The 14,736-nt window shown below is 57.5% G+C and overlaps 1 protein-coding gene across 13 annotated transcripts in view; it reads left to right on the top strand.

The window, feature by feature from the left end:
• Positions 1 to 14,736, top strand: part of TSC2 (TSC complex subunit 2) — a 37,996-nt gene that overhangs the window by 6,004 nt on the left and 17,256 nt on the right. For 7 of the 13 annotated variants that reach the window (XM_032268191.1, XM_032268194.1, XM_032268190.1 and 4 more), the window contains exons 4-17: positions 939 to 1,049; positions 1,887 to 2,031; positions 2,921 to 3,038; positions 3,431 to 3,479; positions 3,879 to 4,004; positions 4,339 to 4,412; positions 5,551 to 5,677; positions 7,539 to 7,682; positions 8,741 to 8,878; positions 9,383 to 9,486; positions 9,842 to 9,938; positions 11,078 to 11,233; positions 12,322 to 12,438; positions 14,569 to 14,691. In XM_032268191.1, coding sequence (XP_032124082.1) covers positions 939 to 1,049; positions 1,887 to 2,031; positions 2,921 to 3,038; positions 3,431 to 3,479; positions 3,879 to 4,004; positions 4,339 to 4,412; positions 5,551 to 5,677; positions 7,539 to 7,682; positions 8,741 to 8,878; positions 9,383 to 9,486; positions 9,842 to 9,938; positions 11,078 to 11,233; positions 12,322 to 12,438; positions 14,569 to 14,691 — 1,629 coding nt within the window. The remainder of the gene's footprint in view (positions 1 to 938; positions 1,050 to 1,886; positions 2,032 to 2,920; positions 3,039 to 3,430; positions 3,480 to 3,878; positions 4,005 to 4,338; positions 4,413 to 5,550; positions 5,678 to 7,538; positions 7,683 to 8,740; positions 8,879 to 9,382; positions 9,487 to 9,841; positions 9,939 to 11,077; positions 11,234 to 12,321; positions 12,439 to 14,568; positions 14,692 to 14,736) is intronic. The other 6 variants (XM_032268197.1, XM_032268196.1, XM_032268188.1 and 3 more) reach the window with 1 other exon arrangement.

The following is a 14,736-nucleotide window of genomic DNA, read 5'->3' as shown; positions in this document are numbered from 1 at the left end:
TGGGGGGCTGTGGGACAATCATGGCTCACTACAGCCTCTACCTGCCAGGCTCAAGTGATCCTCCTACTTCAGCCTCTCAAGTAGCTGGGACTGCAGGCATGCACCACCACGCCTGGCTAAGTTTTGTATTTTTTTGTCGTGACAGGGTCTCGCTATGTTGCCTAGGCTGGTATTAAATTCCTGGGCCCAAGTGATCCAGAGTGCTGAGATTACAGGCATGAGCCACTAATATCACTAAGGAGGGCCATTTTAGTTCCCCTCCTTAGAGGAGTAAGTCCAGGAAAGAGCCTGTGGTGTGAAAGCCATGGCTGGTGGCTGACATGGAGTAGGGAAGGTGGTGAGAGCCAGCCCAAACCCCTGGCGAGTGAGACTGGTTCTGGCAGCTCTAGGGATCAGGGCCGAGCACCCCACAGGCTGGGTGGGAGTTACAGGAGGCAGATTTCAGAAGGCGGGCAGCAGGGGCCGGGTAGGGATGTGGGGCCGAGGACCCGAGGCCAGCGTGTTCACTAGAGGAAGGCCACGAGCAGGGTTTCTGGGGTAGGTGCAGGCCCAGGGCTCAGTGTGCGCTTCTGGGCCTGACGCTGTCCCATGACTTCCTGCCGGTGTTCACACAGCTCTAGTGGGACACCCTGCTCGTCCACATGAGGCCAGGATAGCTGCCCTGTCCTGCTGCTGTCCTCTGTGCCCCCAGTTTGTCACCTGGTGGTGGTGAAAGGGACCTGCTGGGGTTTGAGGCTGCTCTGAGCCATTCCCCATTCCAAGCCTGTGGTCATCACAGGCTGCAGGACACACACAAAATGTGAGCTTTAGAGGTGGGCTCTAAGTCACAAGCCCCTGTTGTTTCGCCCTGTCCTCTGCTCATGGCACTGTCCTTCAGTTGATGGGGCCAGGGTTCTTGGAGAGCACATCCTCACCGCTGTCCCTTCTGCTGGTGACAGCATGCAGTGGAAGCGCTCTGGAAGGCAGTTGCGGATATGTTGCAGCCAGAACGGCCGCTGGAGGCCCGGCACGCGGTGCTGGCTCTGCTGAAGGCCATCGTGCAGGGGCAGGTAAGGCCTGGGGCGACACTGGGATGAATGACATCAGGCCGCCCACTTACTGTCCTGTCCCTGCTGGGCCGGGTTTGGACCATGCCTAGGTGAGGTGCTGGGCACGGGGTCTAGGGGCTGACAGGCTCTGGAGCTGGATGGCCTTTGAGGTCTCCTGTTGTCACCATGTTTGTGTGACTGTGGGCACTGCCTCTTTCCTCACCTGTAATCAGAGATGGTTGTTGCATCTTCCTCTTCTGGGATGTTCTGGAGATCCTGTGAGGCAGTTCTTGCAGAGTGCTGAGACTGTCCCTGGCAGCTGGTGCACGGCTGCGGCATTGTTCTGCCCCCGCCCCTTTCGGGGCCGCTCCCCTGCTCACTGCGTTCCAGCCGTGCTGGTCTCGGGTGACCCTGAACACCCAGGCCTCTTGCTGTTCCAGCCTCCCCCGGTTTGGCCACTTCCACTCCGTCATGTCTCAGCTGCTTGCTGCTCAGAAGGGCTCTCCGCTCTCACGGGCTCTCCTGGGCTTCCCCCGCTTCAGCTTTGCCATCAGTCTGTGAGCACAGGGGTGCCTGCCCTGGACCAAGTGCAGGGGTCGGGCGGGAGCTGTGTTGTCTCTGCCCTGAGCAACCCACTGTGCCAGGAACCGACATGCAGCAGGTGCTCCCCATATGCGGGTCAGCGGCCTCCTGCCTTGAACACCACTGATGTTGCAGACCTGTCCCTTGCAGGGCACTCATGTGGGAAGAATGGGGCCCAGGGCTGGAGTTCAGGTACCCTCTGCACTTCAGGGACTTCTTGGCAGCTGTGGGGGAGATGCTGGCAGGCTCTGCTGATCCTGTGTCTTCTGTCTTTAGGGTGAGCGCTTGGGGATCCTCAGAGCCCTCTTCTTTAAGGTCATCAAGGATTACCCTTCCAACGAAGACCTCCATGAAAGGCTGGAAGTTTTCAAGGCCCTCACAGACAATGGGAGACACATCACCTACTTGGAGGAAGAGCTGGGTGGGTGCCACATTGGGTGCGAGGTTTCTCTGGCCTTGGCGATCAAGTGTGGTCTGTGATGGGAAGGACCTAGGGCTGGGGAGGGGCTGCAGCGGGTATGCTTGTGCTGCTCCGTGCACCTGGGCTCACCTGCATGGCCCGAATCTCCTGGGGCACCTGTTAAAAATGCAGAGTCCTGGCCTTCACCCCAGACCTGCTGACTGTGAGTCTCCGGGGCCTGGGACCTAGGAACACCCCTGCAGTGGCAGGAGCTGGGCTGAGTTCTTTCACTGGGAGGTGGTGCTGCTGACCTGGACTCACCGGCGTGTCCTGGTCCCGTCTTCCTCCTCCCATCCCCTCTGTGTGGACCTTCCTCCTGCCATCCTGTGGTGGGAGGTTTCCATTAGTCTTGGGTCTCTGTATCACTATTGTGCAGAGTAGAGCAAGAGGAGGAAGAGATCAGTCTGACTCAGCCTCTGCTTTTCTGTCACCCAGAAAAGGGCCTCAGCGGCTGGGCTGCCTCTAGGACAGGTGCCAGCCAGGTGCCCGCCAGCAGGTTTCTTGTCTGAAGTGACAAGGCTGGCAGCCACGTGTGTGGGCATCTCCTCTGAGTGGCTCTCTTGGGGGGGCGGTGGGGAATGCCCAGGAATCTGGGTTTATTGATGCCTCCCAGCCTCAGTTGGGCTCTGAGTGTACAGCACACACGCTCCTGCTGCCGTCTTGGCTCAGGCCCTCTGCGCAGTCCCAGGGACGGCAGATTCTAGTGGCCGTTCATGGCCTGCCTGTTGCTGCAGGGGGACTGATGACGTGGCATCTGGCAGCAATGGGTTTGGACACACGGTCCTGCTGGGGGGCGAGTGGGATGTATGGGTTCAGCATCCTTGCAAAACCGCTGCCGCTTCTCCTCCAGCTGACTTTGTCCTGCAGTGGATGGATGTTGGCTTGTCCTCGGAATTCCTCCTGGTGCTGGTGAATTTGGTCAAATTCAACAGCTGTTACCTTGACGAGTACATCGCCAGGATGGTTCAGTAAGAAAGAATTGAGATTGTTGTTCTGATAAGGGTCCTAAGTTCGGCTCTGCAGGGTGGATAAAGTTGTTGAAATCACCAAAAGAAGGGAGAGGCTGGTGGTGGACGTAGCCACCTTCTATTTAGCTATCACCTGATGTTTTAGTTGTCTTTTGCCATGGTTTGTTGCCTGAAATCTGTGAGAGCCGGGCCTCTGTCTCACTGGTGCTGAACACCCAGCACTGAGAGCAGTGGCTGGTGCACAGCAGGAACCTGAGCACTTGTTGGGTGGGTGGGACCCCCAGGGAGGACGAGCCATGTGTGTAACTGACATCGTAGAGTGACTAAACCACAGCCTGGGGCGGCTTGGCCCTAGGCAGAGCTGCCGGGACTGAGCACGGTGCTCCCTGCAGGATGATCTGTCTGCTGTGCGTCCGGACTGCATCCTCTGTGGACATAGAGGTCAGTGCCTCCCCTCCCTAGGGCCAGTCCGTTTCGCCCTCGTATCTGGGAGTCTGGGGCTTGGGGGTTGAGCCCTCTGTGGCACCTGCTGGCTGTGTGGCCCTGGGGAAGCTGCTCGGTCTCTCTGAGCCTCAGGAGTCCCCCCTGTAAGTCAGGACAGCAGGGCACCTCCATGTGGAGTTGTAGCTCAGGGTGGATGATAGCATCAGTGACCCACAGTGACAGGGACATCGGGTGCTTCCCACATGCCCACTTGCCCTGTGGCTTGGAGAGAGGCAGCCTGGGAAGTGGGGAGGGGTGGCAGTGCAGGCTAAAAGAGGTGGGAAGGAGGCCTGGGTGTCCTCTCCTCAGCCAGGAGCTGGGGCAGGGGTGGCGTGACCCTTCTCTTCCTCCCTCCAGGTCTCCCTGCAGGTGCTGGATGCTGTGGTCTGTTATAACTGCCTGCCTGCTGAGAGCCTTCCAGTGTTCATTGTCACCCTCTGTCGCACCATCAATGTCAAGGAGCTCTGTGAGCCTTGCTGGAAGGTGGGGTCTCTGAAGCTGCTCTGGAAGGTTCCTGAGGGCATATAGTTGGGAGAAGGGCCGTCTTGTCTTCCATGAATGGTCGTCTGATTCTTGGGATGGCAAGACAATAGCCTGTTGATGGATGGCCAGTGTCATTTTCTCGGGCAGTTGAGCTGAGATCAGGGTTTTGGTGGCATTTTGAGAACCCTGCTGCCTCTGTGTTTGGAAGGAGACAGTGGTGAGCTGGCCAAACCTTGCATGTCTACAGGCAGTAGCCAGGCGGGGCCCGCAGAGGGACTGGGGCTGGGGGCGGGGCTTGTGCCTGCCAGTCCCTGACATGCATCGTGTCTTGCAGCTGATGCGGAACCTCCTTGGCACCCACCTGGGCCACAGCGCCATCTACAACATGTGCCACCTCATGGAGGACAGGCAAGTGTACTGGGTGGGGTTCAGGGCCGTGAAGGCCAACACAGCCCTCGGGGCAGCCTCCATGTCCCTTGCCGAACACACACTGGCTTAGAGAGTCCCTGTCCTTTTGGGCCGCTGTTCCAGAGGCTGCCACTAGATCGAGGCCTGTGACTTCTGGGAGTGAGTCCTTGTTCTCTCCTTACTCTGTCAATTCAACAGAATGTCCACATCCAGCTTAGAGCCTGCCCCTGTGCTCAGACATCCTCCAGCGGGGCTCCCCCACGCTTAGCTTGTTACAAGGCGAGGCTTGAGGTCTTGGCCTCGACACTGCCCTTCCCCTTACCCCCACAGCCACACTGTGGCCAGTTCTGTTGCTTTAGCCTCGAGAGATGGCTCAGCCCGGGCCACACCCTGGCCTCCCATCCGTGCTGTCAGCGCCCCCCTCCTGCTCTCCTGTATCCATCCGTACCTCCTGAAGCCCACTCCTCCACGTAGCACCCAGGTGGCTTTTTTCTGACACAGATATGACCATGTCACCCTTTGCCTGAAGCCAGTTGGTTCCCAGTGCCCTCGGGATGCAAGCTCCTCCCATGGAACCAGACCCTGGTGGGCCCAGCCCTGCCTCAGCCCCTGCTCCTTTCATTCCTTCAATCTTGCCATCTCCTGCCCACCACGGGCTTGTGCATGCACTGATTCCTCTTGCTGGAAGGTTCTTCCACCTTCACTGAGTTAGCCTGAGTGTTCCCTGAGGTCTTAGCATGGTCACTAACTCCCCCACCTCCCTGAGTAGGTTTTGCCATCATCCTGTGAGCTCTCCTTTCTTGGCTGGGATTGGACAAGGAGATTTTGCATTTACTTGGGAGATGGTGTGGCTGGTGCCTATGTCTCCCCCTAGACTGTGAGGCTGAGGGCTGTTCCTCTTGCTCCCTTCCTGTCCCTGGCATGACCTGTGGCTCACAGTATGGTCAGCAGTGGTGGGCTGCCAGTGAACGGGAGTGTTACTGTTGGCCTGTGTTCCCCGCCCTTCCCAGTGTGCTCCTGCCCCCTAAGCACAGGGACCTCTGGGGCTGCTGCAGAAGCCCCAGCAACCTCACCCGTCTATGGCAGACCCTGGGCTGGGGCCCTGCTCATATTCGGTCTCTCTGGGGAACACTTTCAGAGCCTACATGGAAGACGCCCCCCTGCTGAGAGGAGCCGTGTTTTTCGTGGGCATGGCTCTCTGGGGAGCCCACCGGCTCTATTCTCTCAGGAACTCGCCGACATCTGTGCTGCCATCGTTTTACCAGGTAAGGCGGTTTCCTTGCACAGTGAGTTGGCAGGAACAGGAGAGCCCCCTCAGGCCTTGCCCACCCACCCCGCTGGGGGTCCTGCTACGGGGGCAACAGTGTCATTTTTAGGCCTTTCAAGGCAGTTGCTTTGCAACCAAGGGTGAAGTCTGGGGCTACTGTGAAGGCTTTATTCTCCTTTTTTTTGAGACAGAGTTTCGCTCTTGTTGCCCAGGCTGGAGTGCAGTGGCACAGTCTTGGCTGACTGCAACTTCTGCCCCCGGGGTTCAAGTGATTCTCTTGCCTCAGCTGCCCGAGTAGCTGGGATTACAGGTGCCTACCACCATGTCCAGGTAATTTTGTGTTTTTAGTAGAGATGGAGTTTCACCGTGCTGCCCAGGCTGGTCTCAAACTCCAGACCTCAGATGATCCACCCGCCTTGGCCTCCCAAAGTGCTGGGATTACAGCAGGTGTGAGCCAGCATGCCTGGCCAAAGGCTTTATTCTCTCTCTTTTTCTCTTATTTTTTTTTTTTTTTTTTTTTTGCGATGGCGTTTCACTCTTGTTGCCCAGGCTGGAGTGCAATGGCACGATCTCGGCTCACTGCAACCTTGGCCTCCCAGGTTCAAGTGATTCTCATGCTTCAGCCTCCTGAGTAGCGGGGATTACAGGCATGTGCCACAATAACTGGCTAACGTTTGTGTACTTTTAGTAGAGATGGGGTTTTACCATCTTGGCCAGGCTGTTCTTGAACTCCTGATCTCAGGTGATCCACCCGCCTTGGCCTCCTAAAATGCTGGGATTACAGGCGTGAGCCACCGCACCTGGCCCGAAGGCTTTATCATCAAGCAAACCATACGTCTTACCAGTTTCATCACCTAGAGCTGGCTGAACGCTCCCTCTGGGATAGCGTTCTCTTGCTGTTGACGGTTCGGTTTTGTCCAGTGCTAATCTTGCCCTGTCTCTGCAGTGATGCCATGGCACAGATGCCGGGGGCACAGCTTCATTTTCCATAGTGCCCTGCAATGACCGGCGCGCATTCTATGCGTGTCCTCATTTGGTGCCCACAGCTCCCTGGAGGGCGGGGCATATGCATCATCCTGGTTTTTTTTTTTTTTTTTTTTTTTTGAGACAGAGTCTCGCTGTCGCCAGGCACCAGGCTGGAGTGCAGTGGTGCGATCTCAGCACACTGCAACCTCTGCCTCCCGGGTTCAAGCAATTCTCCTGCTTCAGCCTCCCAAATAGCTGCGACTACAGGCGAGCGCCACCATGCCCAGCTAATTTTTATATTTTAGTAGAGATGGGGCTTCACCATGTTGGCCAGGATGGTCTCGATCTCTTGACCTTGTGATCCGCCTGCCTCAGCCTCCCAAAGTGCTGGGATTACAGGCGTGAGCCACTGCGCCCGGCCATTCTGGTTTTATAGTGAGGAGCGAGCTGCTCACTATAAAATGAGATGGGCTGCATTGTGGGTCACATGGGCTCTCCTGATCCTCTGCTCTTCCTGCTGTAGCCCTCCCCGTAGGGGTGGTGGGGGGTGGGTGTCGTATTTGTGCACGGTTTGCAGCAGAACTTGGGGCAGCTTTCGGGTGCTGCTGGGCTGGCACACCAGGTGCCCAGGATTCAGAGTTGCTGGTCTGCCTGAGTCAGGGACTTTTCAGGCAGTCATGGGGGTGGGGCCCTGTCTGTGTCCTGAACGTACCGGAGCATGTAGAAAACCCCTCCTGGGTGCCCGAGATGCTGTTTCTGCAGCACATGATGCATGTATGGTGGGCATTGTGGGCTCAGGTGTGCTTCGCCCAGTTCCAAGGGTGACAGGGAGGGCATCCCTCAGCGAGCAAGCTGCTCTGACCCTGTGTGTGCTGCCCGGGCTCATGTTCCAGGCTATGGCGTGTGCGAATGAGGTGGTGTCCTACGAGATTGTCCTGTCAATCACCAGGCTCATCAAGAAGTACAGGAAGGAGCTCCAGGCGGTGACATGGGACATTTTGCTGAACATCATCGAACGGCTCCTTCAGCAGCTCCAGGTGAGGCCGGAGCAGGAGCTCCAGGAAGCACTGGGACCCCATACGGGCAGGCTCAGCCCAATCAGAAGATGGTACCTTGGGCCCCATCTCTGGGCCTCCCGTAGAGACTGCTGGAACCGTGTTCTCTGGTGATTCACCGTGGTGCTGATCCACCTTTTACTGGAGACAGATCTGATCCTTTCAGATGTGCTCCATCATTTTGGCCCCAGACAGGAATATGCAGTAGGTGAGCTGCAGCTGGGCCAGTGTTGCCCACAGTCTGCAGAGTGACCTGCAGGCCACCTTCATGGCCTGAGTGGGCCCTGGGACAGTTCCTAGAGGGAATCCAGTGTGGCTTTGGTGTGACTTTGGAAGACAGCATTAGTCAAGTCTGTTTACATCTTTAAGGAGGACTCCACAGCCACACGGGCTCATCAGTTTAGGGGCTCTGGGGAGGCAAGGCTGGTAACAAGCAGGGGCTCAGGGCTGGGCCTTTTCCTGGAGCCTGTGGCGGACAACGTACAGGAGACTAGGCAATGGAAGGGAGGCGGGGGTTTAGCAGGGACCGAAGTCCTCTCAGGGCCTGTTGCTGGGCCAGACCATTGCCACTGACCGCTGGCCAGGGGATGCTGCAGTTCTGAGTGCCAGTGGCAGAAGCCATAGTCCAGGCCTTCTAGAAAAGGCTGGACCTGGGAGAGGCAAGAAAGGGCTTATAGTTGTGGCTGCTGTCAGCCTCCCTGTCTGAGCTTCCTCCTTGGCCCAGCTGTGTGGGCATAGACAGGATTCCTTGAGAGTGGGGTATGGGCAGGAACAGCAGCTGCCAATACAGCCACTGTGGCCCCTTGAGACGGCCTGGTGGGGGGCGTCCTGACCCATGTGGCTCAGTGTGGCGCCTGGAGAGGATCTGGGGGTGTCTCAGCCAGCATGGCCTGAGAGGGCTGGGGGCGTCTGTCCCCATGTGGCCCAGCGTGGCTTGAGGTGGCCGGAAGCGTCCCCATGCAGCGGGTGCAGAGCGAGGCCTCTGGCGCTGAGTCCGTGTGGGGAGTGGAAGTCAGCCTGTGTCACGGTGCCTCCTGCAGACTCTGGACAGCCTGGAGCTCAGGACCATTGTCCATGACCTGCTGACAACGGTGGAGGAGCTGTGTGACCAGAACGAGTTCCACGGGTCCCAGGAGAGATACTTTGAGCTGGTGGAGAGATGTGCGGACCAGAGGCCTGTAAGAGCCCCTCTCGGGTGGGCCTTTGGGCTTTGGCTGGCAGGGAGGGGCCGGGTTCTGGGTGAAGTGCAGCTTTCTGAGCCTTGGAAGCCAAAGGCTGGGTGGGCACCTGCTTTCCCAGCTTCTGCACTAGAGCAAGGAAGGCTGCCCGGGCACCAACGGGCAGAGCACGTGTCTGCTGGTGAGCTCAGCGTTAGCCTACCCATCAGTTTCCTCCCACCTGTGTGGAGGAGGAGGAAGCTTCCACCCAACTCCGTGGAGCCCTGTGGCTTCCACGCGGCAGCAGTCGTTTTGCCAGGAACACTCAGTTTGGTGCCCAGGCTTTTCCATGGGTTTGTACACGAGTCTCTCCAACTGCCAGGAGTGCCTTTGTGTCCGTGAGCTCCCTGCAGGCTGTGAGGCGGCTGCGCTCTGAGAGCAAACCAGCCTCCGGGCCAGCAGCCCAGTGTAGAGAAGGAGAGCACTGGAGGGGGCAGGCGCCAACGCTGGCTCTTCTTTTGACAGGAGTCCTCCCTCCTGAACCTCATCTCCTATAGAGCGCAGTCCATCCACCCGGCCAAAGATGGCTGGATTCAGAACCTGCAGGTGCTGATGGAGAGATTCTTCAGGTAGGGGGGCCTCTGCAGCCCTGCCTGATGCTGGAAGCCTGGCCCTATCTCTTTCTGGGGCCGCCACCCTGGGCTGGGTCTCAGGATGGCGGATGAGCAGAGCCCTCCTCTCTGCCTCTGGAGCGCCCCGGCTCTGGGTGAGCTGTTGCTAGCTTGCTTTCCAGCAGGACAAAATCCTCTGCCGATGCCAGTGGGCTTCCTCCTGTTGGGGGGTTGTCTGTAGAGACCCGTCCTGGGAGGCAGAGCCCTGTGCCATGTGTGCCTGGCCACGGGAGGACCCAGTGTCGGGCTGGCCAGTGCCAGGCGGGCAGTCTGGTGCGGGGCTGTGGCTGGGTGCTCCCCGCCGCCCCAGCAGGCTGCTGTCCCACAGGAGCGAGTCTCGAGGTGCTGTGCGCATCAAGGTGCTGGATGTGCTGTCCTTTGTGCTGCTCATCAACAGGCAGTTCTATGAGGTGCGTGTCCCGGGCAGCTGCAGCTGGGGTCTCAGGGCTGTTTCTCCATGGGGCAGGCTGTCCCGCCTTGCACATGCTCCCACAGAGCCGGGGTCTCCCTGGGACTTCAGTCCTGCTGGGCCCTCTGCAGCCCCCGGCATGATCTGTTTACCCCTGTTCATTCGCTGGCTTGCTCGTCCTGGGTGCCTCTGCCAGGCCTGGGCCAGGCCTTGACATGTGGCCAGGTAGCAAGATGGGCACAGCGCCTGGCCTCAGGCAGCCCCGGCTGGGTCATCACCAAATACAGAAGCCTCTTAAGATTTCTGTCGTGAGTTAGTTTAAACCAGTCTCGTGTGGGGACATCGTCTTCTGTTTTTGTCATGGCGTTCACCCTGTGCACCTTCCTTGAGAGACACTGTGTGCCTGCCAGCTGTACCCCTTTCCCAGGAGATTCAGCTTAGGCTCTGAGGCTGTCCCTTTCCGCTGCACCCCTGCCCGCAGCCTCAAAATCCTGCCCTGCTGAGAGCTGCCCCCTGTGCTCCCCTCCGCAGCCTGCAGTCTCCCTGAATCGCCCGCTTCTGGGTGTTGCAATCCCAAGTTCCATCTGGTGGAGCTAAGGGCCGCCTCCAGGAAGTTCCCCTGGGTCCTCTGGTTTCTCTCATCAGGAGTCTTGTCCTGTTCTGTGTTCCTTTGGAACTTTTTACCTGTTTCTGTGAAAAGTGACGCTGTCCCCAGCACAGCAGGTGCTGTGGTGCCAGGGCCTCCATACCTCTGACACACACACATGCACACATGCCCACACGTACTCACACCCACCCACACTCACCTTCATGCACATACAGCCCCACATGGGGTGGCTCTCGGCTGTGACAGTGACGGGCCGCCAGCAGGGCCTCTCCTCTGCTGCTCCCATGTGAATCATGGGCCCTGAGCCTGTGCCGGCCAGTCTTCTGAACGAGGGACTGGACCAGGATCCCTGGGAAGGGGCACTGGGGTCTCTTGAGTCATGCTGAGTGGTGTTGATGCTCCCTGCCCAGCTGTGCTGAAGGCTTGAGGGACATGTCCACTGCTTCCGGGTCGGTGCCCTGAGGAAATGGAAGTTCACGAGATGTGGCCCTCGTTGGGCTGCTGCTCATCTAGCCTCCCTTGTACCTGTGCAGGAGGAGCTGATTAACTCAGTGGTCATCTCTCAGCTCTCCCACATCCCCGAGGATAAAGACCACCAGGTCCGAAAGCTGGCCACCCAGTTGCTGGTGGACCTGGCAGAGGGCTGCCACACACACCACTTCAACAGCCTGCTGGACATCATTGAGAAGGTGAGCGCCATTGTACCAAGGGCCAGAGTGCTATGGCGCCAGAGCCCCATGGGCAGAAGTGGCCTCTGGGTCCTCTGTTCCCTTCTTCAAGTGACTGGTGGCTGTCTCCATGGGTGAGGCTCCTCTCCCTGCAGGATGGGTGTCAGGAGGCCTGTGCAGGGCCTGCCACTGTTGGGTTTGTGTCATGACTGAAGGTCCTGGACATGGGTGTCCTGTCACATGCGGGGGCCACCGTGCTGGGCCTCCTGGACCCTGGCTGGAGCCCAGACCTGGGGTCAGGGCTTTGGCCTGCCATCCTTCCTGCCCAGCCAGCAGCTTGCTTTTTAGTTTTCAGATGCATTTTGGTTTCTGTACACTCCGGTGTAAAGGGCATCTTTGCTTTTGAGAAACAAAGGTGAAGGCTAGGCACAGTGGCTCACGCCTGTAATCACACTACTTTGGGAGACCAAGGCAGGTGGATCACTTGAGGTCAGGAGTTCAAGACCAGCCTGGCCAACATGGGGAGACCCTGTTTCTACTAAAAATATGAAAATTAGCCAGGTGTGGTGGCAGGCGCCTGTAATCCCAGCTACTTGGGAGGTTGAGGCAGGAGAATTGCTTGAACCCGGGAGGTAAAGGTTGCAGTGAGCCAAGATCCTGCCACTGCACTCCAGCCTGGGTGACAGAGCGAGACTCCATCTCAAAAAGAAAAAGGCCGGGCACGGGTGGCTCACACCTGTAGCCCCAGCACTTTGGGAGGCTGAGGCGGGCAGATCATGAGGTCAGGAGATCAAGACCATCCTGGCCAACATGGTGAATCCCCGTCTCTACTAAAAATACAAAAAATTAGGTGGGTGAGACGATGTGCGCTTGTAATCCCAGCTACTCGGGAGGCTTAGGCAGGAGAATCACTTGAACACGAGAGGTGGAGATTGCAGTGAGCCGAGATTGCGCCACTGCACTTAAGCCTGGTGACAGATTGAGACACTGTCTCAAAAAAAAAAAAAAAGGAAAAACAAAGGAGGTGTTGATGGTAGAAAGTGTTTGATCCGCCGACTACTGGCAGAGAGCTATGAGCCTGGCTCTGAGTCCCGGCCTTGTCCTTAAAGGTGATGGCCCGCTCCCTCTCCCCACCCCCGGAGCTGGAAGAAAGGGATGTGGCTGCGTACTCAGCCTCCTTGGAGGACGTGAAGACAGCAGTCCTGGGTCTCCTGGTCATCCTTCAGGTGGGTGTTCCATAGGAGGCCTCTGCTCCTGGGGTATGCGGGGCTAGCTGTTGTCCACCAGCTGCATCTGCTTCACGTTGGAGTCTGTTCCCCAGCGGGACCGGTGGCCTCCCTGGGTTTGCTGAGGGTGCGGTGGTCACCACGGGCAGCCGAACCCTCCTGCTCTGTGGAGGAATGGAAGGAGATTCCTTTGGTTGCCTCTGTCTGTCACAGCAGGGATGCGAGTGGCCCCATCCTACACCCTGACCAGGGCCTGTCTCTGCACTCCTAAGTCAGGGCCAGAACGGACCATCCTCAGTGCAGCGCTTCCCCTTGGCACCTAGCACAGCAGCTGACAGGGAAGGGTGGACCTCCATTTGCACCCCGCAGTCGGTTTAATATTTGCAGCTGTTTTTATTGAGATTTAATTCACGTGCCATGCAATTTACCCGTTCACAGTGAAGAATTCAGTTGTTTTCAGTAAATTCACAGAACTCTGCAGCCGACCCCACAGTCCGCGTGAGAACCTCCAGAGCACACCAGTAGCACAAGTTCTTATCTCCTGTTGCTCCCTCACCCCTGTGTACCACCAAGCTCTAGATTTGCCCACTCTGATTTCATTCATAGGAATGAAATCACACCAAATTCATCCAAGGGCATTGGGCGGTAGAAGAGTTTCCTGCCTTGTGACTGGGTTATTCATCCAGCATCACCTTTTCAAGCCCCATCCAGGGTGTGGCAAGTGTCAGGGCTTTCTCCTTTTCCTGGCTGAGTAATATTCCATCATCGCTCTATGGAGCACATTTTGTTTATGTGCTCCTCCGTTGGTGGACATTGGCCCGTGTCCCTCTTTCAGCTGCTGTGAATGATGCTGCTGTGCACCTTCTTGTTGGAGGGTCCCGTCAGACCTGCATTTTCACTTCTCCTGAGTCCGCACCTAGGCGTGGATTGTTGGGCCCTAGGTTTAGTCTGCATTTGACGTTTTGAGGCAACACCAGGCGGTTTTCCACTGGTGCTGTGCCATTTTCCATCCACTCAAGTAGCCTGTAGGGGTTCTGATTTCCTTCCCAAAGAAAAAGTTTTTTCTTGTTTTTTTTTTTTTGAGACGGAGTTTCGCTCTTGTTATCCAGGCTGGAGTGCAATGGCGCGATCTCGGCTCACCGCAACCTCCGCCTCCTGGGTTCAGGCAATTCTCCTGCCTCAGCCTCCTGAGTAGCTGGGATTACAGACACGCGCCACCATGCCCAGCTAATTTTTTGTATTTTTAGTAGAGACGGGGTTTCACCATGTTGACCAGGATGGTCTCGATCTCTTGACCTCGTGATCCACCCGCCTCGGCCTCCCAAAGTGCTGGGATTACAGGCTTGAGCCACCGCGCCCAGCCCGTAATAATTTCTTTAAATGATTCTCTAATCATGTAAATGTGTGAATAATTTCTTTAAAAAGAGTAACAGCCCACCAGGCACCGTGGCTCAGGCTTATAATTCCGGCACTTTGGGAGGCGGAGGCAGACGGCTGAGATCGGGGTTTTAGCAGGATAATCGCTTGAACCTGGAGAGTGGAGGTTGCAGTGAGCTGGGATCTCGCTATTGCACTGCAGCCCGGGCAACAGCGAGACTCTGTCTCAAGAAGAAAAAAAAAAAAGAATAACAGCGTAAGTTTTGTAAATACTACCACCAGTCACCTCCAAGGCGCAGAGTACCACAAAGGGTCCCTCGGGCTGTGGCTGGATTTCCACTGCCTCTTGTTGGCTCCGGCCCCAAGGTTGCTGGAGGCACTGGGGGCTCTCACACCTCACCTCACGTGTCAGGGAGGTGCCGTGGGGGCTTCGCGGGGGTGACACCCACACCTGGGATCCCCCTGCAGAGCACACTCCCTACCCCATTCTGTGCTCTCAGCCATGCAGCTGAAGCTTCTCCATTGAACGCATTGTGCTTCACCTGTCGATCGGTAGCCTGCTGATGAGATGCGCACGAGGTTGGGTTTTACTTTCTGCTGCTGAGGAGAAAGCCTTGGGGGTCCTGGGTTCAAGGGTGGCATTTTGAAGCACGCACCCTCTAGAGAGTTCATTCTGGTCTTTGCCCTGGGGTGCTGTCTTAGGGCTATGTTTCCGCCTCCTGCGCCACGGTAAGCTGTGTCCTCTCTCTGCAGACCAAGCTGTACACCCTGCCTGCGAGCCACGCCACGCGCGTGTATGAGATGCTGGTCAGCCACATCCAGCTCCACTATAAGCACAACTACACCCTGCCCATCGCCAGCAGCATCCGGCTGCAGGTACGGTGGCCCAGGGTGGGTGACCGGTTCCTGCGGGCCCGGCCA

The sequence above is a fragment of the Sapajus apella genome, unplaced genomic scaffold (genome assembly GCF_009761245.1).
Source record: "Sapajus apella isolate SASKATOON/1434 unplaced genomic scaffold, GSC_monkey_1.0 scaffold175, whole genome shotgun sequence".
NCBI lineage: Eukaryota > Metazoa > Chordata > Mammalia > Primates > Cebidae > Sapajus > Sapajus apella.
The sequence above is the reverse complement of the archived record's forward strand: the minus strand, read 5'-3'. Positions and strand labels throughout refer to the sequence as shown.